This window comes from Porites lutea, chromosome 14 (genome assembly GCF_958299795.1).
Source record: "Porites lutea chromosome 14, jaPorLute2.1, whole genome shotgun sequence".
NCBI classification, from domain to species: Eukaryota; Metazoa; Cnidaria; class Anthozoa; order Scleractinia; family Poritidae; genus Porites; species Porites lutea.
The window spans coordinates 5,367,436-5,389,506 of record NC_133214.1 but is presented as its reverse complement, the minus strand read 5'-3'; the positions used below and the strand labels follow the sequence as shown (position 1 = coordinate 5,389,506).

At 38.3% G+C, this 22,071-nt stretch overlaps 1 protein-coding gene across 4 annotated transcripts in view; it reads right to left on the bottom strand.

The window, feature by feature from the left end:
- LOC140924643 (NLR family CARD domain-containing protein 4-like) overlaps window positions 1-22,071 on the bottom strand; it is a 57,271-nt gene that overhangs the window by 5,987 nt on the left and 29,213 nt on the right. For 3 of the 4 annotated variants that reach the window (XR_012164305.1, XR_012164306.1, XM_073374671.1), the window contains exons 2-5: window positions 20,027-20,884; window positions 17,810-17,995; window positions 13,793-13,849; window positions 451-3,539 (exon numbers count right to left, since the gene is read on the bottom strand). Coding sequence is in view for 2 of the 4 variants with exons in the window: in XM_073374671.1 (XP_073230772.1) it covers window positions 451-3,539; window positions 13,793-13,849; window positions 17,810-17,995; window positions 20,027-20,884 (4,190 nt within the window). In the remaining 2 variants the exon portion in view is untranslated. The remainder of the gene's footprint in view (window positions 1-450; window positions 3,540-13,792; window positions 13,850-17,809; window positions 17,996-20,026; window positions 20,885-22,071) is intronic. The other variant, XM_073374672.1, reaches the window with a different exon arrangement.

Below are 22,071 nucleotides of genomic sequence, written 5' to 3'. Positions count from 1 at the left end.
GAGTGACAAAAAAGTAAAGACAAAGAATTTACTCGGTTGTTTTGAAATAAATTCAATGTCTCGGACTTCAGTACACGTTTTTTTCCCGACTTGTCACGCGCTTATAACATGGTTTGAGTTATCGAGGGTAAAATTGTATAGAAATGATCTGAAGGGAAGCAAAAATTACTTCGAGTTAGCGGGAGGTTCGAGTTATCGAGGGTTCGAGTTACCGAGGGTAAAATTACGGTAAATGTAGGAAGGAAATCCAGGGGAAATTGACTTTGGTTCGAGTTAGCGCGAGGTTCGAGTTAGTGAGGGTTCGAGTTATCGGGAGTCAACTGTAGATAAGAATGGCGACACAGCCCCTTTGAAGAACGGTTTCATTTCGTCTACCAGGAAGTTCCTGGGTATTACGAGCATTAATAATTGGAAAATAAAATAAAAGCACATTACAAAACAGCAACTCACATGATAATCTGAGGCAAAGTTCATGTTCCTTTCATTTGCTAAAGTACACAGCTCAGTGGCTTCTTTCTTTGTAAGTTGAACCTCAGTGAGATGGAGAACAGGAAGCTGAGGACTACTTCTGAAACACTTGATCAGTTCAGTCACTCCGTGGCCAAGCGGATTTTTGCGAAGCCAAAGGAATGCCAGTTCTGGTACGTAGACGAGTTTATGGGCTAAAGCTGTGACTTCGTCTTCACCCATCTGTGTATCATCCAGGTATAGCTGTTCCAGATAAGGTACACTGTGCAGGTGTGTGGCTAGCTCACTTATCCCGTGACCGAGTGGGTTGTCTGATAAGTGAAGTTCACTCACCCGAGTCACATACTTTAAACTATGGGCTAAAGCTATAACTCCCTCTTGACCCATCTTTGTATCATTCAGTTTTAGACGTGTCAGATAAGATACACTGTGCAGTTGTTCGGCAAGCACACTAATCCCGTGACCGAGTGGGTTCTTTGATAAGTCAAGATCACTTAGCTGAGTCACATACTTTAAACTATGGGCTAAAGTTGTGACTTCCTCTTCACCCATCTGTGTATCCCTCAGGTGCAGCTCTTTCATATGAGGTACACTTTGCAGGTGTTTGGCAAGCTCACTTACTCCGTGACCGAGTGAGTTGTATGATAAGTCAAGTTCCCTCAACCGAGTCACATACTTTAAACTACGGGCTAAAGCTGTAACTCCCTCTTCACCCATCTTTGTTTCATCCAGGTTTAGCTGTTTCAGATAAGGTACACTATGCAGGTGTTTGGCAAGCTCACTTATTCCGTGACCGAGTGGGTTGCATGATAAGTCAAGTTCACTCAACCGAGTCACATGCTTTAAACTATGGGCTAAAGCTGCGACTCCCTCTTCACCCATCTGTGTATCAAGCAGGTAAAACTTTTCTAGATGAAGTACACTGTGCAGGTGTTTGGCAAGCTCACTTATCCCGTGACCGAGTGGGTCACGTGATAACCTCAGTAAGCGCAACTCACCAACATACTTTAAATTAGAGGCAAGCAAGTGGCATTCTTGATTCCCCATACCAACCTGAAATAAAGTGAGCTCAGATAGTTGAGGCACATGGTGAAGATTATTCAGTAAACTGACAAGTTCACTTGTTGGGCCCTGAATTGTAATCTCTCTCAAATATGACAGAGAGTGTATCAGAGTCTGGTCAGATGTTTTCTCAATTAAATGCAAAGAACTGCTGACATCATGATTCTGTGACACGTGATCAGGCTCTTGAAGAGAAGACTTTGGTGCTGATATTAATGATCTCAGCTGTTCTATTAACTCAAGGCGAGTTCTACAGAACACTAATCGATGTCCAACATTCTTAATGAAAAACTCGTCAGGATCTGGAACGTGGTACATATTCACGGATTTTACGTCACCATAACATGTCACAACAACAGTGTCCAAATCCGACATGACAGAGAACATTTGAGCACGCTCAACTTCAGAAATAGATATCCTTGAAGGCCGATCTTTAAAAAAAAATACACAATCTGGCTTAAGAAAACTTGTTGATCTCAAACAGTGTTCTCTAACAACTGTAGGCAGGTGTTTTTGATGAACATTCATCATTATAACACCGTTAACGCTTTGTAGAAAAGAAGAATAGACAGCTTGCCTTTCTGATGCAGGGCAGGAAAGGAACAATCCGAGACTGATATAATAAAACTCTTCTTGTTCTTCAGTGAACTCCTCAATAGAGGGATTTTCACCGAAGTTGTAACCTGTCAGACCATCTTTCTCTCCTATCATCTTCAGATGGCGAAAAACAGCAACGGCAGCTTCTGATGACAACTCAGACACAAATTTGAAAACTTCAAGAAGCTCCTTGAACCGTTTGATTGAGTCGACTTTAGACAGACTGTTGAAGGTCTCCTTGGTATTTTTTAAATCACGAACTAAAAACGAGGCGGAAAGGAATTCTTGTACCGATTTATGGAGAAAGAACGCTAGTTTCAAAGGACGAGGAGAGTTTAAAAGATTTGAAGGCTGTAAAAAGCCAAAACTGATAAACTTCTCAAGGAATAACCGAATGTCCTGAGGCATGTTGCTGAGCTTGAAATATAGACAATCATTTAAAAGTGCCTGCCAGGCAAGTTCCCCCAACTTTGCAAGGGCTTCTTTGTATTCATCTATGCATCTAAATGCCTCATCTGAGGTTTTGGCAGTGACGTGATCAAGCAGCGTCTGACAAAAACTGTTGTACACATCTGCGCGGGATGTTGATGGTCCTTGATAATCATAAACCTTCCAGCTTAGTACCAGCATCAACAGGAGAAGTGGTATTTCAGCTAAACTCCAAAGGTTTTGCTTTGTCAAGAAAGTGATGAACTTGTCCACTTCTGTTTGATCTCGAAGAAACTTAAGAGCAAATTTTTTAACTTGCCACTGATCAAACCCATTAATTTCAAACTGAGCATGACTTCCTGGTCTTAACTCATCGTTTTTCAGCGGTCGAGTTGTCACAAGAAGAGTACAATCTCTCAACAGACTGCCTTTCCAAATCTGATGAACTGGCGATGATTTTTCGGCGCTGTATTCATCATAGCCGTCTAAAATAAGTAGGACTTTCTGTTGGTTACGAAGGATGTAATCATACAGCTGGCCAAACACCATAGGGTCATCAGCAGACAACAGTTCGGCCTTTTGTAGCATGTCACAGAAATCTTGCCTGTTGCAAACATCTCGGAGCTTGATTAAAAGTACAACAGCAAATTTCTCTAGGCTTTCTTTGTTACCACGTGACCAGTCCACGACGAGTTTCTTAGTGAATGTCGACTTTCCTATTCCTGGTCTTCCGTACACTAAAATTCTCTTAGGAATTAGGTGATGACCATGGCTCGCAAATATCTCGCTGTAATCTTTAATCTTTTCTTTTGTTGTTCCAGCAAGTGTTCTGTCGTCTCTCAGCAGTGTTAACTGGACATACACCTCATCAATATCCATGGTATTATCCCGGTCCCAAGGAGAAATCATTAACTGGCTAGCGGTACTGTTGTAAAATGAGCAAAGCTGATTTTGACTCCACTCCAAAAAAGCATTTGCAGCATCTGTTTATAAAAAAAAGTACATCTCTTTAAACTTAAGATCGAATGCCGCTAAGGATTGAGCAAAATTGGAAATGGTCAAACAAAACCTTCCCTCATACTTTGTGTGTAGTTAGTACTTCAGACGAAACTACTCACTGTGGCATTTGTTTGACGTCTAACAAAAACCTGCACTGGGCATCAGGCGGGAGGGGGGGGGGGGGGAGTTTGAGCCATAAGTGAAATTGCATTTTTTGGGACAATTTTCTCCTTGAAAATTGGAGTTTTGTCAGGTGAATAGATCTGAAAGAAGACTAACAGTTAAGAATCTGTTTACATGATAGCAAAATATCATCCTTCCTCTCAATAAAAATGTTATCAATTTTTCTCTAGCTTCCCCCCTGACGGCCCCTGTTCATTGTCATTTAAAAGGGGGGGCAAACGTTTTTTGACAAGGCTTAAAAATAGACACTTCTGAACACATTTTTTTCTTACTAGCACTCCGATTTAGATCAAAATTGAAACAGGATGTAAATATTTCACCCTTTGTGAACCATTTCATGCTCAAAAACCCGCGGGCACTCGATACATTTTTACATGCCAATCAAATGAAAATGTGTACCTGAGACAACATCCGCTATCTTTCTTTTAAATAATGTCATTGGGGCGGTGTTAAGCAAGAACGTTGGATGGTTCCTATAGATTGCATTCCTTTACGTTTTACAGTCAGTTATCGAGCAGATTAATGATTTTTGGTTTAAAAAAACAGGCATCGTGTGGTTGGCGGTTAATTTATGCAAATTACTACCCGCGATATAACTTGGAAGGAAAATCTAATTCGACGTTTTCCAGCAAAATAAATCGCTTCGATGGGATTATTAATAGATAACTGACACATTACATACCATTAACAAAGCAATCAATGCGAGAAATATTTCAGAGCCAAAGTCAAATCACTCACAAGTCACGGTTCGTTTAGGTCTCATCCACCATGTAGTAATGCATGTCGTCGCATTCAAATCCCTTCCATCATCTTCAGTGCATATCTACAAAGTTTCCTTTCACACTGACACCCTGCCAAATTACTGCAGCTGCTTATGATGGGCAGAAACATATTTTTCCTTACCGTGCATGAAAAAGGTACTACAGTAAAAACCCGCGTATAAGAACCTAGGTTTTTCCAAGTTAACCTAAACAGGTTCTTATATAAATGGTATTTAGTGTAAAATTAGGCTAACTAGGTTCTTAATTAGGTTCTTAACTTTTGTTCAAGAAATAAAGCTGAATTTTTAAATGATCTGGTGTTTAATGTCCAAAAACAGTATTCTTGGAGGCTTCGTTAAGCAAAATACTATACTATTTTACTCTGATTCTGTTACAATCAAACCTATGGTACTGTAACCTTCACTATAATTGTCAATAAATCTTGCTTAATTCTATATATTTTTTTCTTTTTTGAAAATAAGAACCTGTTTTAGGATTTTAGCCTAAAATGGTTCTTATGTGAAGGGTGCTTAACCCATTCGCCCCTGAACCGCCCGTAACCGCCCATGTGGATCCAGGTCCTTTCTACCCATTGTGACGTCATCAGTTTTAACGGTCAAGGACAACTTTCTTCGCTAACTTGTGCAGAGTGAAGAGATCTTTCAAACCATACCAGAATGAGCACAATTTAGTCAAGGACACCGGAGAAACAAGCAAAAAACCACGTGACATTGACCGGAAAATCTCCATGAAAATCTTGTTCCATTACCCACCTACCTTTCCTTCGCCTAATCCTAAGATCCTAAAAGCTTTCCAAAAACTCTTCCCACCAAAATGAAGCCTACTAAATGCCCAGCAAGAGAAAAAAAAAATGAGGCAAGAAACGCGAAAAAAGAAGGGAGGAGAGAAAGCGAAAAGTGAAAGTCAAGACTGCTTTCTGCGCATGCCCGAACTTCGCAAGCTGATATTTTGCATCTGGATCAGAAGGCCGCGAAGTGTACGACCTGTAAACCGGTTTCTGGTAAGTTTTAGCTCTTTATAGCACGACAGTGACCAGAAAACCACTCGACTAGCTTCAAAACGCGTTTTCCGGCAAAATCTCCAGGAGCGAATGGGTTAAAAATGAAATTTTAGCCTAACAGGTTCTTAAATGTTAGGTTCTTATACGCGGGTTTTTACTGTATGTTGGATTCTCTTACATGTCCAACACACTGTCGCAATGTGTCACGCCACAAGCGCAGCACTGATTTTATAATTCTTCCTTCCTCTACATAAATATTACAATCTTCATAAATTTGCGTAAGTTTCATTAAGCAAAAAATCAGAAAAACAGTGTACCCAATCCTATGTAGATTTAGAAAGAGTGCCATTTGATCTATTCGCGTTGGACCGCTTGCTGATCAAAAATGAAAAGTTTGTCAGCCGACTTGTCTTCCTGAATTTGTATGAAGGCCTTGCTCCTAAAGAGAACAAGTCAACAAGGCGAAATTGAATTACCACCGGAGTCGACGAAACTGTAGTCTGAGTCAGATGTTTGACGGCACTATCGTTTTTCGTGTCATGCAAGGTGGGAGACTAAGTGGGAGACGCTTATTTAGTCGCACATCAGTTTACATTTTTTTATTCTAACTTTGTGGGATTATTTGACGCAGAGGGCCAGTTACACAATAAGGTTTACGCTCTTCATCGTTTTATGCTTGGGATCTACTGTTAGTATGACTCTGAGCTGGTCCCGTAAGGGGAAGAGGGTTTTGCCAAATCCCCGGCACCATAAACAATTTGTGTAAATAAAGGAGACTGGGCACTATAATTATGCTTCGCTTGCAAAGCGACTTGCAAAGCAGATATTTCTTATAACCACTGCACCAAAGTTGTTCCTCAAGTAACCTACAAGCTTTATTCTTAATGTCAATTTAGGGAGCATGAAAAAATTCTGAAATGCTAACGATTTGTTTAGTTAAGCTCATTTCAATTCTGTTTAAGGTGGCCCGTTCCTATTTATATGCGTGTTGGTTATGTTTTGATTCGCGTTTTTCAGAATGAACGATTCAACCGATTTCTACGATTTTTTGCATCCTTAATAAATAATGATAGAACTTTAAGAAAATGTTACTTATTTTCTTATAGGTTTAAAAACTTTTGAGATATCGGCATATATTTAAAACCTCATTTTTACGAAAAATGAAAAATTACTTCGAAATCCCACGACAGATTTTTCTCTTACTTCAGCAAATAAACCTCAGAGCTCTCTAGTTTTATGTCTGCAAGTTTGAAGGCAATCGTGACCGTAGAAATCGCTCCACAAAATGTTGGTCAAATTTAATGCTAAAATAATAGGCTAACACATTTGTGAACGTAAACGCACAAATAGCGGAAGAGAGCTGACAAACTACCTCTTAACTGAAACGTTGTTCCTACCCAAAGCATTGTTGGAAGAAAATGAGTAATCGGACAACTACGGCGAACACAGTTAGCGCTTTAATTGCTGGTTTACACGTGACGTCACGGCGGCCATGTTGGTGGTCAAGAACAAAAGCATTTCTCTCCTCTGGGAACTAAACTCTATTTTCATGTAAATTCTTCGAGTAAATATTCTTTTGTTTTGACCCCCAACATGGCCGCCTTGTCACGTGGTTGCAAACCAAGAATACTACATGCGCGTTGAAATTAAATATATTCTATTTATCCAACTTACTCGCATTTGTCCGTTCATTTTCGAAAAAAATATTAAGAAAACAAAACACAGCATCTGCAGAAACCGCTTGGTAGTTTTTAGCTTCAAAGGTTCTCGTTCTGAGGCGAAATAAGCCCGCTAGTTCGAGAACACCTCACTATCCAATTTTCAACTGCAATGAAAACCCTCTCACACGATAATATATTCAAGATCTCTGACTTTCCTATCACATGCTCACGAGCAGTAGGCCACTTGGGGATAATAGTTATTATTTACATATGGAAATCTATTTACTATCCAATTTATAGCATAATTTAACGAAGGAAATTTTTTTTTTGACAATAATTTCACCTTGTTCTGTATACGAACAAGGCGTCTTTAGGAATTCAGCAAAGATTGAAGTCCCGGGGGTTCTCAACAAAGTTTTATAAAGGTCTTATAAAGGGAGGCTCCGCCCCGAGGCTCAAACCCTTACCCTTTTATATACCATTTTTGACAGAAAAGGTACCCCTTCGTATACCTTCTTTTGGCAATGGTACCCCTTTCACATACCTAGGTTAGAACTTTGTATCCCTCTTAACTGCTGTAAACCCACTGTTAAAATATGAACAAATCATAAAACCAGATTCTTTACTGAGCTCTTTCACAGCCATGAAATGCATCTGTAAGCCCTTTTTGGGCTTTTTTACCAGCCGAAATGACAGTTTTCCCTATCCTTTCACATACTTCAACGAATGAAATCCCAACCCTCTCATATACTTAAAGCCTGAAAATGGCACCCCTTTCGGGTGGAGCCTCTCCGTATAAGCCATTTTAGGGAGTACCCCCCGGAGTACAATATGTCCAATTCAACAGGTTAAATAGCACTTTCAGAAGGGTCCAAGTCTAAATAAAATGGGGCTCACTGTTTTTCTGACATTATACTTAGTAAAACTTTCATGAACTCTTGAAGATTTTAATATTCGTACAGTAGAGGAAAGAAGAACTGTATTATAAAAAAATAGACACGTTTTACGTGCATGAGCTTTTTGAATGCTTCAGTTGTTCTCGCAAAAAGCATTTTATTTTTGAGAAAAGTGAGAAATTATATTAGTTTTCGTGGTGGGAGTCTCAAAGTGGCCGTATTTTCAACCCGAAATTTGCAAACATCAACTCTCCTTGCGTTCGCAAATAAAGGCACAAGGAGAAATTTGAACACTTTCCATCAACTTTCCATCTTCTTCTTTCACTAGAAGATACTTTCAAAGCAATATCAAGACTCGTTGAACTGACATAGTTAAAACATAGGCACGTTAAACGTGCATGAGCTATTTTGAATGCTTTAGTGTAACTTTAATGCTTCAGTGTAACCTTGCGAAGAGTGATGACTCTACCTTTTTCGTCCTAAATGTAGACTGGGTTTTTGTGCAAAACTGGGTATTGCCATACATAAATGAAAACGCAAAACGCTCAGCTGCGTCGATCCTCAAGCTATATATTCACTTTCCGCTCTCTTTCCCTGTTACATTAATTGGTGCAAGTTAACAAATTGTTAAAGTAAAATAAATATCTACTCACGACACGTTGATTAGAAGGAAAACTCTAAGATTTCCTCGGAGTTTTTTAAGCCAAAATGAGACTCATCGAATTCGAGTAGTTAAGAAATACCAGAATTTTATCATTGTGGTAGATGGTTGCATCATCACAATTCACGAGGTTTTCACGTGCGATTCTACTCAGTGAAACAGTCTTTAACTCCGACAACTTATTTCTTCATGTTTTAAAAGCTATTGCAAGACAAGAGCCTTTTTTAAGGCATTGGTTACAAAACGAAACAGGTCTTCAGACGTCCAAGTTACTATTTATTATTGTGAAAAGCCAATCTGCATGCGATGTACTGTCACACAGCTGGCACGTGAAAGTGTTGGACTTTGCCCCCTTTCGTGGTTCGTACGTGAGGGAATTCGAGTTATCACACAGTAAACTAGTAAACAGAATTATAAAAATAACTCATGCACACAATTTGCACGTGAAGATGTTGGCCTTTAGCCCTTTCACAATTCGTACGTAAAAAAAGAGGCAAATTGTTTACTACAAAATTTTCTCAAACGATTTTAAGAAATCACCTCGGCTTCATTACAACATCTGCAATTAAACTATGTTTCATGCAACGTCAAGGTTGATAGACTAAAATTTATTAACATTTGTGAAACAGTCTTCAACTCCGACAACTTATTTCTTCACGTTTTAAAAGCTACTGCTTCTTAAAAGACAAGAGCCTTTTTTAAGGCATTGGTTACTAAACGAAACAGGTCTTCATACGTCCAAGTTACTATTTATTATTGTGAAAAGCCAATCTACATGAGATGTACTGTCACACAGCTGGCACGTGAAGGTGTTGGACTTTGCCCCCTTTCGTGGTTCGTACGTGAGGGAATTCGAGTACTACAAAATTTTCTCAAATGATTTTAAGAAATCACCTCGGCTTTATTACAACATCTGCAATTAAATTATGTTTCATGCAACGTCAAGGTTGATAGCCTAACATTTATTAACTTCCAAGAAAATTATCAAACTGCCGAAACTCAATAAAACAGTATCTAAATATTGTGTCAACTAGCTTCTTCCAATTTTATTCCCTAACGCTACTGTTTCTACTTAAGTTACGCATCTTTACTAAATAAAACACGTTTCAGTAACTATAATACTTAGTATGCAGGAAGGATGTATCATGTTGTTCACTTATTATTCCTTTTTTTTTCTTTTGCCAGAATGAAAAAGGTCTGTTGAACTTTGTAAGCGAGAGAATAATATTTTTAAAACTTGTTTACAGGATTAACAATACTCGGTACAGCTTTCAAAAAACTAAGCTGCCTTTTAAACTTCTAAAACCACATCTTATAGGACGCATTCTTTCGAATTAAAGTCTATATCTAAATATCAATTATTGCTTCATTGGAAGAGCTTTGAAAATATATGATCTTTGATACTCTACCCAGTTGTAGCAGGTGAAACAGAACTCATACTGACGTGCGTTGTACCGATAGCCGAATTAGGTCAGAAATGCCTTGAAACAGCACCCACACTAAAATATGAACCCTTAAACAGCTGCATCACTGTACACAGCGTTTGAATCATGAAGATATTTAATGTAATTCTTCCAAACACCTGTAGCCGTAATAAAAGACGAAAAAGTTGTGAAGAATCAAGATGGCGGTCTCACAGTGCCCTTCTTCGACCTTTAGCAACGCCATGTTTAAATAGATGCCAAGATCTCATTGGTTCCTGAGCATCAACTCATAGTACCTTCAACCTTACTGGCTCTTGCAACAAACATCCGAACACACAAAAATACAAAGTTACAAAGATACAAAGATACAAAGCCACAAAGCCACAAAGATACATACGTTCACACCACTGACATATGAGCTATTTTTTCAAAATAGCTCAAAAATAGCTCAGTAATGGTGTCCAGGGTAGCGCTTAGGACGTGACACATTGTGTGACTAAGAAACGTTACCTTGAACAGTCTGCTGGAAAATTGCAAGACAATCCAACAGAACACTACTTTTTATATTTTTCTTCCGCGGTGAAGAAAATTACGTCTTTCTATAGGCAGCTGCAGTAAATTGGTAGGTTGTCAAAGTGAAAGGAAACTTAGAGGTGTGCATTGAAGATGGGAAGATGAACGAAGGAGCTTCGATCAACGCAACGACATGCATGGATGAGATCTAACCGTGACTTGTGAGTGATTTGACTTTGGCTCTGAAATGTTTCTCGCATTGATTGCTTTGTTAATGGTATGTTATGTGTCAGTTATCTATTAATAATCCCATCGAAGCGATTTATTTTGCTGGAAAACGTCGAATTAGATTTTCCTTCCAAGTTATATCGCGGGTAGTAATTTGCATAAATTAACCGCCAACCACTGCCACGATGCCTGTTTTTGTAAACCAAAAATCGTTAATCTGCTCGATAACTGACCGTAAAACGTAAAGGAATGCAATCTATAGGAACCATCCAACGTTCTTGCTTAACACCGCCCCAATGACATTATTTAAAAGAAAGATAGCGGCGAACAAAAATTGCGAAAATTTACTATTTTGTCTCAGGTATACATTTTCATTTGATTGGCATGCAAAAATGTATCGAGTGCCCGCGGTTTTTAAGCATGAAATGGTTCACAAAGGGTGAAATATTTACATCCTGTTTCAATTTTGATCTAAATCGGAGGGCTACTGTAGCAAGAAAAAAATGTGTTCAAAAATGTCTATTTTTTAAGCCTTGTCAAAACACGTCAGCCCAGCCTCAAGTTCAGACACCCTCTAGAGGCAAATGGATACCTGAAATTCAGGCTAAAAGATTTCTCTGGATAGCTTTTCACCATTTTCCGGCGTTATCAATCGATAAAATCACTTGATCGCTAACGATTTTTATCTATTGGCTACTACGGGAAGTAACTACACGCGGAACTGAGGTTTATTTTGAAAGGGCGGCAGATCTAAATCGTGAAAAACTGGGAAAATAAAAAAACCGGGTCAATATCGGCCATCCAAGGAAGACTTTAAAGCGGGTTTTAAAGAAAAGGTAAGGCTTTTTTAAACTTTTTTTTTAAAGTGGTAATAAATTGTTGATCCTCAGACTCTCAACTGCAATTCAGTTGTCAACAAATTCATTGTTTGCATGAAATCAGTTTTTATTTTTGGATGTACAGAAGAACAGATGCATCTTCCGATACAAATCGATGGAATCGGTAAAATCTAGATAAATCGATAAACGAAACGAGTGTGTCATCGATTTCTACCGATTGATCGATACAATCGATATCAATCAAATCAGATTTACCGATTTTTATCGATTTATCGATTTATAAATCGATACCGATTTTTATCGATTGACTACTCCGGGCGTTTCAGGCCGGACACCAAACTGAACGTCCGGTTGTTCAAAATGTAACGTCCGGTACTTATCACACGAAATATTTTTTTTAACTGTGAAACTCTTTCTTTTCTTCCTTTTTTTTTCATTTATTAATCAAAGATAGATTTGACCCTTACTTTACCAATTAACCACTTTCGGTCCAGGGAACGCAGGAAATTGCATTTAGAGAGCCCAGTTTAAAAATTTCCTGGGGGAGCATGTCTTCCGATCCCCCTTGAAGTTCGTGTTTCCGGCACTCGACGTTCGCGCCTGCGGTACGAACGGTGTAAGTCCGCCAGCTGAACCTTTGCATCCGAAACTTCCAAATGCTACCGAAAAGCCTGTCTACCCCCTTGCGCTTGCGGGCAATAAATCCCCTGAGGTTTTTATTCCCATACGGGCGCTCGACGATCTCTTGAGGTAATTCCCTGGTTTTGCACTGCGAATCACCTAGTGCGCATACTTGAACATTTGTAGTTCAAATGTTTTTAACTTTACTAATAACTCTACCCTCCTCAAAGGTGTTTGTCTTGAAACTCGCCCAGTTCCCTCGCAAAAAATGATTATTTGAAGCCGAAATTGTCCCTGTGCTGTCGTTTTGCAATGAAACGAAAACTGTGACACCCCCCCCCCCCACACCTTTTACTCGTTATAGCTACATAAAAAATAGATTTTAAGGAGAAAAAAATCTGGATAGTAGAAGTTGTATTTTTTTAGATATGAATTACGCGAATTTATGCATTTAGAGCCAAAGGGAAGTACGAAATAATGTTAAAGCTGTTCATTTCTCTGTCTTTTTTCAAGGTCGGGTAATTTTAGGTCACTTGCCTGGAAAAATATAGCCCTGGCAAACAAACGGGATTAATGTTCATAGTTCATAGGTTTTGCGAAATAAGAATTTTTGATGGTTGTTTAAGTTTCGAACATTTCGCGAACACTGGCGAACACGCAGACTATTTTAGTGCATCTTACATGAAAAATTTTATTGACTGACGAGGCTCGAAGAACGAAATATATTTCGAGGATTTTAAAACTTCTAGAACGTTTTTATTTTTACATTTTACATTTCTTATACCTGCGTCGAATGTGGTAAAGACGTAATGTCTTATTTTGCAAGTAAAAAAAACATTTCCCACGCAACTAGGAAAAACACCCAGAATTACAGGTACACAGGGCAAAAACAAGCACGGTGACCCGATCCTTTTATTGCAGTTTTTGAATGTCCTATACATGACTGACATTTGTGCCAAGTTGGACAATAATCTGGATAGTACATTATTTTCAAGGGAATTACCTTAAAAGAAAATAGAGGGTCTGTTAACAGGCTATTTTACATTACATGTGCGTGCCTCCCCTTCCAAGTTATGACGTTATGATGACGTTACATCTGACTGTAAAAGCTACATTGTTGTTGTTGTTTTGTTACGTAAATCTGATGTTCACAATCTACAAGGGTGCCTGGGGAGGACTTAATTCATTTTACAAAACAATAAGCTAAGGCAAAGAGTGAAAAGAGTAGCTAAATAGATAAGTGAACTTAACAGAGGCAAGGCTCTGTCCACACAAATTCCGATATTTTTGAAACCGTATATTTTTTTCGGCCTCTTGTCAAGACTAAACCAGTGAATCCGCTTATTCATCCGCACCCTATTCGTGTAAAAAAAAATTGGCGGTTTCAAAAATATCTGGATTCATGTGGACGGGGGCTATAAATTGGTACCTGAGGGACTTGGTAACTGTTCCTTTGATCTGCCGGCAGAGCTCTGCTTTGATAAATCTGCAACAAAGAGAAATCTCTCACTTACATTTAAGATAAAAGTCATGTGCTTAAAAACAGAAACAGTGGAACCCGGATTAATACGAAAAGGAAAAGGACATGCCATAGTGTCCGTATTATCCGCGTGTCCGTATCAAGCGGGCTGTCAAAAAAACGTCACAACACATGTTTATCGATATAAAGAGTAAAGCAGACGTTTTAAAGAGAACGTTGTCTAATTTATCAACTGTAACATGGACAAGTTCATCCTGAAGAAAACTCCCGAACATTCCCCATAATGGTCTCTCTCTGTAATTACCTTGAAAACTACCTTGTTCTTGAAACACGGCAATAGAATGATTGGAATACGCAACTTTACTTTTTGCACTGACAGGATTAAGTTTGCTAATCGGCCATGTGGACTGAGTATTAAACAGAACCTTTGAAAGGTCATTTGCTAGCCTGAGTATCAGGCCTTCCTAAGGGACTAGGGGAGAGGAGATTTGAGGTGGGGGAGGGGGGAGGGGGAGAAGAGAAATGAAGACCTGACACAAAACCATTCAGCAAATTGTGTGACACATCCAAAATCTGGATGTGGCAGTGATTGGATAACACACAATACCCCTTGACGTCACCGACCGCAAGAGCGATCGGCAAGGAGAAGCAGCTGAAATTTTTCATACATGCATGTTTTGATTTCATGTTACCGGTACGTGATACTTTTATGGACAGAGACGCAGAGAGGAATTCAAAAAGGCTCTAGACGGCGCGATCCCAAGTTCTTTCCTGGAATAAAAATAAAACCCGAGCAAGAATTGTGTTTTCAAGGCCTCGTAGTTCAGTAGTTTAAAGGAAAGATGTACTCGGAGTATGGAAAAGCCTCATATACCAGCTTCTGCCGAAACTATATCCGAGTATTTGTTTCACAAGACTGGGACAAAGAAGACGATATCAGTGTTTCAGATATCTAAGTTCTGATTTACAACATCCTGCTGTTAAAAGGGTATTGTTACTGTAAATGAAAATAGAGCGAGGTAACCATGTATTGAGATAGCCGACAGCACCAATGCCTTTAAAAAGCTTGACTTTGCTTGTGGCGGTTACGATAGCGTACGTGATTGGAATTCGTTCGCTTCCTCTTCCAAAATTTTCTCACTTTTGAAATATCTTAAGCTCAAGCGGGCGCCATCATATTTCGCCATCGGGATTGACCTTTGCTTTTGGCTCTCACTGTTTTTTTGAACTTGTAACAGCTTTCACGAGTTCTCTCTGAAGCGGTGGAATTTGCTGCTGCTTGATAATTTCTAGGCATAGGTGTCTCACCATCGCACCTTCCTATTTATTCTTGCAGCTCCTTTCAACCACCCGAGAATACGAGGGATAACATCAGCTTTTTAGCTGCCAGACAAGCGCCTGATGTAACTCTCCATGTAAACAAAAGCAATTTACAATTTTCCGGGCACACGTTTATTTGCAAACCGAGCGTTGGCGATCTTACACTAGCACAATTCTTAAACCATGTTATAATTCCTCAAAAACGGCAGGTTTTACGTTACAAGTATTCGAAAACCCCTCATTGGAGGTTTCAGAAAAAAGCGAAATTGTAGCAACACAAGCATCGGAGCTCGGCCAGACCGTAAAGTGAGATTTATTTTAGGCGAGCTTTTTGACACCTGAAGCTGACCGGAAGTGATTGTGACTGGATGGTATCAAATCATGCTGTGTGGGGGTGGAAGGCTACAGTAAAAGCATCTGTGTCAGGCGTTTCTCTCCTTCAGCTCTCTCCCTTTTTCGCTTCCATCTTGCCCCTTTTCCCCAGAAACGCCTGATACTCAGCTCTCTCCCTTTTTCGCTTCCATCTTGCCCCTTTTCCCCAGAAACGCCTGATACTCAGGCTAGTCATTTGCTTTTTCTGTTAGGTTTTTACTACTAAGATAACCAGTATTAGTTAAATCCAAGTAGTGGTCTATTATCAATGCTGCGTTCTGACTGGTTGAGCTACTACTAGGCTATATGTTATAGCCTACTAGTAGCGAAAAGCGATTAACAATTTATTAACAATTTGTATGTATAAATGGCCATAACGCTAATTCTCTCTCAATCACTTGTGGAGTACCTTAGGGATCCATTCTTGGACCTCTGTTGTTTTTGCTATATATTAATGATATACTGAACACCTCGAAACTGCTCAGTTTTCACTTATATGCTGATGACACTAATATATATTTTTCACGTAAAAACCTTAACGATCTTGAACTAATCCTAAATCAAGAGCTCCATGCAGTGGCTGAGTGGATGAAATCTAATAGACTAGCTCTCAGTATTTTGAAAACTAATTTTGTTCTTTTTCATTCTAAGAGACTTAAACCATACAAGTCATTAAATCTAAAAATTGATGGTGTGCACATCCAAGAAGTTTCCACGGTCAAATACTTAGTGTCACTTTTGACTCAAACTTGACTTGGAAAAATAACGTTAATGAACTCTGCTTAAAACTATCGAAAACTGTAGGTATATTTTCCAAATTAAGGTACCATGTTAATGTTGATATACTTATTATGCTTTACTATTCCCTTATTAATCATAACTATAACAAAATTGTCAAATCTGATTAGCTATCAACTGCCCTGATTTCAGCCTTAATTGGACAGTTAATAGGACAGTACGCGCCATCACGCGCGCGCTTAAATGGCTTTTTTTTTCATTGCTAGCAAAACAAAATTTCGAATTTCTTGTGTTTTGATTTAAAAAATGGCCTATTATATCACAAATTTTGTTAAAGTTATGATTAATTGGTAACAGAACTTCGTGTCGTCCAATTCGGTCTGTAATCATACTCGTGATTAAACAAATCGGACTCCCGCTACGCGGTCGTCCGATTTTGTTAATCACTCGTATGATTACAGACCGAACTGGACTCCACTCAGTCCTGTTACCATTTCTTACCCCTTTCTTACTTATGGTATTCAAGTTTGGGGTCTCACATACCCAACCTACCTAAAACCAGTAACTACTTTGCAAAAACGAGTCATCAGAATAATGACTTATTCCGACCCTAGATCTCATTTTGAGCCATTGCTGAAGTCTCTTAGACTCCTAAAATTCTCTGATATAATTCATCTTGAAATTTTTTCTTTTGTTTATCAGTGGTACCATAAACTAAGCCCTTCTTGTTTTGTTAATTATTTTAACCCAGTATCTTCAATTCATTCATATAATACACATCAATCACAGCTTGATAATCTGTTTGTTAAATCTGTTCATAAAACTCAATACGGCATTCGTTCTCTCAGTTACACTGTTCCAAAACTTTGGAATTCTTTATCTATCAAGCCGTTTTCCAGTTTTCGTCAACATATCAAAAATTCTGTAATTGACGGTTATAATACTATTATTGATTCCTAATGTCTTACAATTATATTATCTTAACTACTATTTAATTAATGAAGTAATACTTTTGATCTAAAACAACTATTTTGTATCTATATTCCTTCTACTCAAATTCTTGTTTGGGTCACCTACTCAGTTAGTTCCATTTACTATTTAGGTGTCCCAACCTCTGCACAATGAACCTACAATTGAAATTTTCTTTCCTTTCACAATCTCTCGATTTTATATTTTAAAGCACTAATTTGTATTAATTATAATTATTCTGTGTGAGTTTAAAAAAAAATTGACTTGACTTGACTTGACTTGACTTTAACTAGCTAAAATGTTTTTATTCTCAATATTGTTGACCAACTAGTTGGATTTTACTAAAACAATTATTCCCCTCGCCCTCATGGCCTCTGAGTCAATAGCCCATTCGGCCTTCCGCCTCATGGGCTATTGACTCAGAGCCCATTCAGGCTCGAGGAATAACTGTTAAATATGCAGTGCAGAGTTGACCAGTGTTCATAAAGCGAGGTTGACGATAATATATTAGAGTCTGTGATTCAGGACACAGAAAAGGGACATAACTTAAAGAAAAATGTTACTGACCTTGATAATGAGGCCACGAATGAAAAACACAGGGTTCACTCAAAATGTTTGTTACAAGAGATGCTGCCATCAAACTAGCACAGGAACACCAACCCTCTGAAGCCAACTGAGGACCATCTGCATAATCAGCTATTCCTTTCACAATTAACCACTCAATTTGACAGTCAAATGCTGCTGTAAACACTCCTGTAAAAATAAAATAATGGCATATACTGTTAGTAAACAGTTGTATTTCAAACATAATATAGGTCAAACAAGATCTCCATAGAGGAGGTTCATTGGGCTGCCAACTGTGCCTTTTTTAGCCGGAGCTGTATAATAACTTCTAGCATTACGAATACAAACAGGCAAGTCAGCCTTTTGAAGCAAGAAACAATTGGCAATATTTGTAGTTTGGACATTTCCACAATGCATCCCCCTCCCCCAAATCACTCTGTCCCCCAAAACCGATAGCATGCCAGCTTTTTGTCATTCTATGCATATAAATCGTGACAGGGTCCAGTTTAAATGTGATGCAGTGGTTTATTATCAATTTAGGAAGTATAGATTATAATTGCACTTTTCACCAGCCTTAGTGCATAGCTACTCCTAACCTAGAGACACATGTAGCCCTTTGAAGCAAGAAAGGATTGGGATTGGACATTAACTCACCCCCACCCTCTTTTACCAAAAATATAGCATGATAGTACTAACCTGACTAATCTGATCTAACTAGAAATTCTAAAAGTAATTGTCTTTCTTTCCACGCTTATAAAACGTGCCAGGGCCAATTTCAATGTTTTAAATACTTCTTTTAATAGTCTTGCTTAATTATTACAATAATTATTGTAATAATGTTTCCTAAAAATTGCAAAGCAAATTAAGTTTCATTTTCATTTCTGTTGGATATTGCATTTACAGTAACCCAATCTACAAATAGCAAACTCCTCTTTAAATTGTGGAGAAAGACTTTTCACATGCAAGGAGAGAACTGCAACAAGTTAAAGCTTTTCCCATAGGGACCGTGGGAGGGCATTGTTTCTGCAGCTCTTGCACAGGCTAACAACATCATTGAATACTGTATTTAGAGAATCATTCTGTGTACATATAGGGCCAATAACTCCCTGCAATAATTTTGTGTTCGTTCAAATCGACTTCCAAATCTGTTTGCCAGATAACCTAAAATGACCTGTCCCCTCCCTGCAAAAATTGGACCCAATGAAGGAGGAATAGAATATGCAAAGCCTTCAGGGAGTTCTGTCCACCATTTTGTCTTTTTGCTGTGCAGAGTCGTGGTGGCCTCCATTTTTTGATTGGGCATTGCCCTCACAGGCAGCCCAAAAATAAAACTTAACCCATGGATAAAATCAAACCAATGACAACATACATCTGTAGATATAGGGCCAATAACTGCACTCAATAATTGACTTTTGTGTTCATTCCAAATCGACTTCCAAATCTGTTTGCTGGATGACCCAATTTGATTTACTTATTCTTCGTTTTCTTAATAATTCTATTATTATTTTATTGTAAAGTGCTAATGAACTTTATGGAATAGGCCATTTTCACGATGACGATGTTTGACTACAACTACCAGAATTCATTTCGTCTTTGCTTTCTTATTTAAATTTGTCAATTCCACTGAGGTTTAAAGAACAATATCCTTAATTTGCACAAGAAAACAGAAAACTGAAGGATTCTGGTAGTTGTAGTAAAATGACGACATCGTGCAATTGTCCTATTAGCACTACATTGTATATAGGTGTTACTTATTATTATTATTATTATTATTATTATTATTATTATAATAATAATATAAGATATACTAGTGTAATTATGATTGATTTCTTTCTCAACATCTGAGTCCAAACCATGGACTTTGGGAGGCAAAGAGGGTTTCTACTTGATGGAGAGGACCCGTTTGAGAAGGTGGGCTGTACAAAGGAGAGTTATTTTCTGGAGTTCATGTATGTTGATGTTGCCAGGGATTTTGCTATTATTATTATTATTATTATTATTATTATTATTATTACTACTACTACTATTATTATTATTATTATTATTATTAAATGCACCATCCCCTCCCTAAATCTTTTTTTTTGACATACAGCAGTAGAAAGAATGTTGCTTCTCATTTCCATTTCTTCCAGGTTTGTTAGTATACAACGAAAACAAAACAAACACACAAAAAGGCACATACTAATAAAGACTGACAGTTTAAATAAGTAGTCAACTCACCTTCTCCTTCATTTTCTATTGCCATTGCCTGAGGATTGGTTTCAGCAAGTTGATCACACCACCATTCAGCTCTGACTTGTTCCGGTCCACTCAGAAACTCAGCATCAGTATAAACTTGAACTTGCCGAGCTTCAGGGTTCTTCAACGGTGCTTGCCAGCCATCAGCACAATTCTTAATGACATCTAGGAAGCGTTTGCTCACATAACTTCTCATACCAGTAGACTGCTCTTGATTGCTGGTCACTACCTTTGATGGATATGTTGCTAATTTGGCAGACACAACAACATCTCCTAACTTGGACTTTGCAGGGTTGAGACCACTACATGTTCCTACTGAAATGACTGCTTTGGGTCTTAGCACAGAGGCAGCATTCTTTATAGATACAAGAGCACCACCAGGACCAATACCATTTCTGTAACATCTTAATAACGCAACTTTCAGCTCCTCTTGACTTTCACCCACATCAGAAAAGTAAACATAGCCAAGACCATCAAACCAACATTTGTAGGGTTTTTTTAGCTCACTGTAACAAGCTAAGAACTCACAGTTTGTAACTGTAAGTAACAAAACATCAACAGGAAGATTAGCATCTTTTGAAGGTTTGGTAATTGCCTTAATATCAGCCAAGGATGGAAGAACTTTATTAAGCTCAGGAGGGTCCTCAATGTTCCTTGTTGGGGTACTTTCTTTCTCTCCTTTCTTGTTATTCTTTCTTTTTACTGTGGTTCTTTTCTTCTTTGAAATGTTTGAAACATTCTTTGAAGAAGATCGGAGACCAATGGTAAGCTTAGGTGTTTTACCATCACTATCCTCTGGCGTGTTTGTTGAATCCTGTGAAGATTTTATTTTCTTGGATCCTAGTACAAGAAAAAAACAGAAACTAACTAAATAAGGATTATAATTATAATAAATTAATGTAATTACAGTCAAACCCTGCTTTATGGACACCCCTTGATATGAACACCTCATCATTTATGGACAGTTTGCCTTGTCCCTAGCTCCTGCATTTTCTCCAAATTCAAAATTAACCTGCTAAATATAATGGACACCCCGTTAATACAGAGTACTTTCTATGACCCCCTCAGTGTCCATATTAATGGCATTTGACTGTAAGTGTAATCTGTTTGCTCATGAACACTTTGCAAGTGCTCATACATTCCATGTTGAATTGGAATTTAGAATTGTTGGGAAAACTCAAGTATCCATAAAAAAACCTCTCAGAGCAAAGAAGGAGAGAACCAACAACAAACTCAACCCACATTATGGTGTCAATTATGGTATACATAAAATCTATTAACACACTAAACCAGAAAACTGCTTTTTTTCAGTAGCACATATTTATTGATAAGCAATAACATTAATTGAATTGGTGCCCTGGGTGCTACGTCTTTACTTTATGGGGTTGGAAAGGGTGGAACACCAATTAAAAGGAACTCAAAGGGAGGCTCTTGTTTACAGGGGACAAATTCTTTATTTTTTAGAATTAGGCACTAAAGATAAAATTCATCTTTGTTCTTGAACAAATAAATAAAACCACAACATTCCCCATTTGCACATTTTCCATATTTTTATACACCTTGTTTGCCCCTAAACCTTTGCACGTTACCTTCTGGGTATTACAGTCATCCCAAGAGAAATAACAGACAATGCTTATGCAATTTTTTTTTTTTTTTTTCTGGGGGGGGGGGGGGGTCGGGTAGGGAGGGTAAACAAGGCGTATTATGGGAGATGTGCAAAAGGCCAATTAAACAAGAAATGTGGAAGGTATCTTTCAGTACAAAAACAAATTTCACTGCTGTATTTTAACTAACGTTCATTTCTATTCTGAAGCACAGTGGCAGTAACTACAGTATGGAAAATAATGTGACATCTCAAATTAGTGGGTCATTCACCAGTGATTGTGTGAAAATTATGGGACTAGGATCCTTGGTCAGGAAAAATGGCAAATAATGGGACGAGGGGGTAAGGAAAGACGAATTAAGGAGGAAAGGGGTGGCAGAGCTTGGAGATCGATAAACCTTTGATGTCACTGATCTGCCCTCCA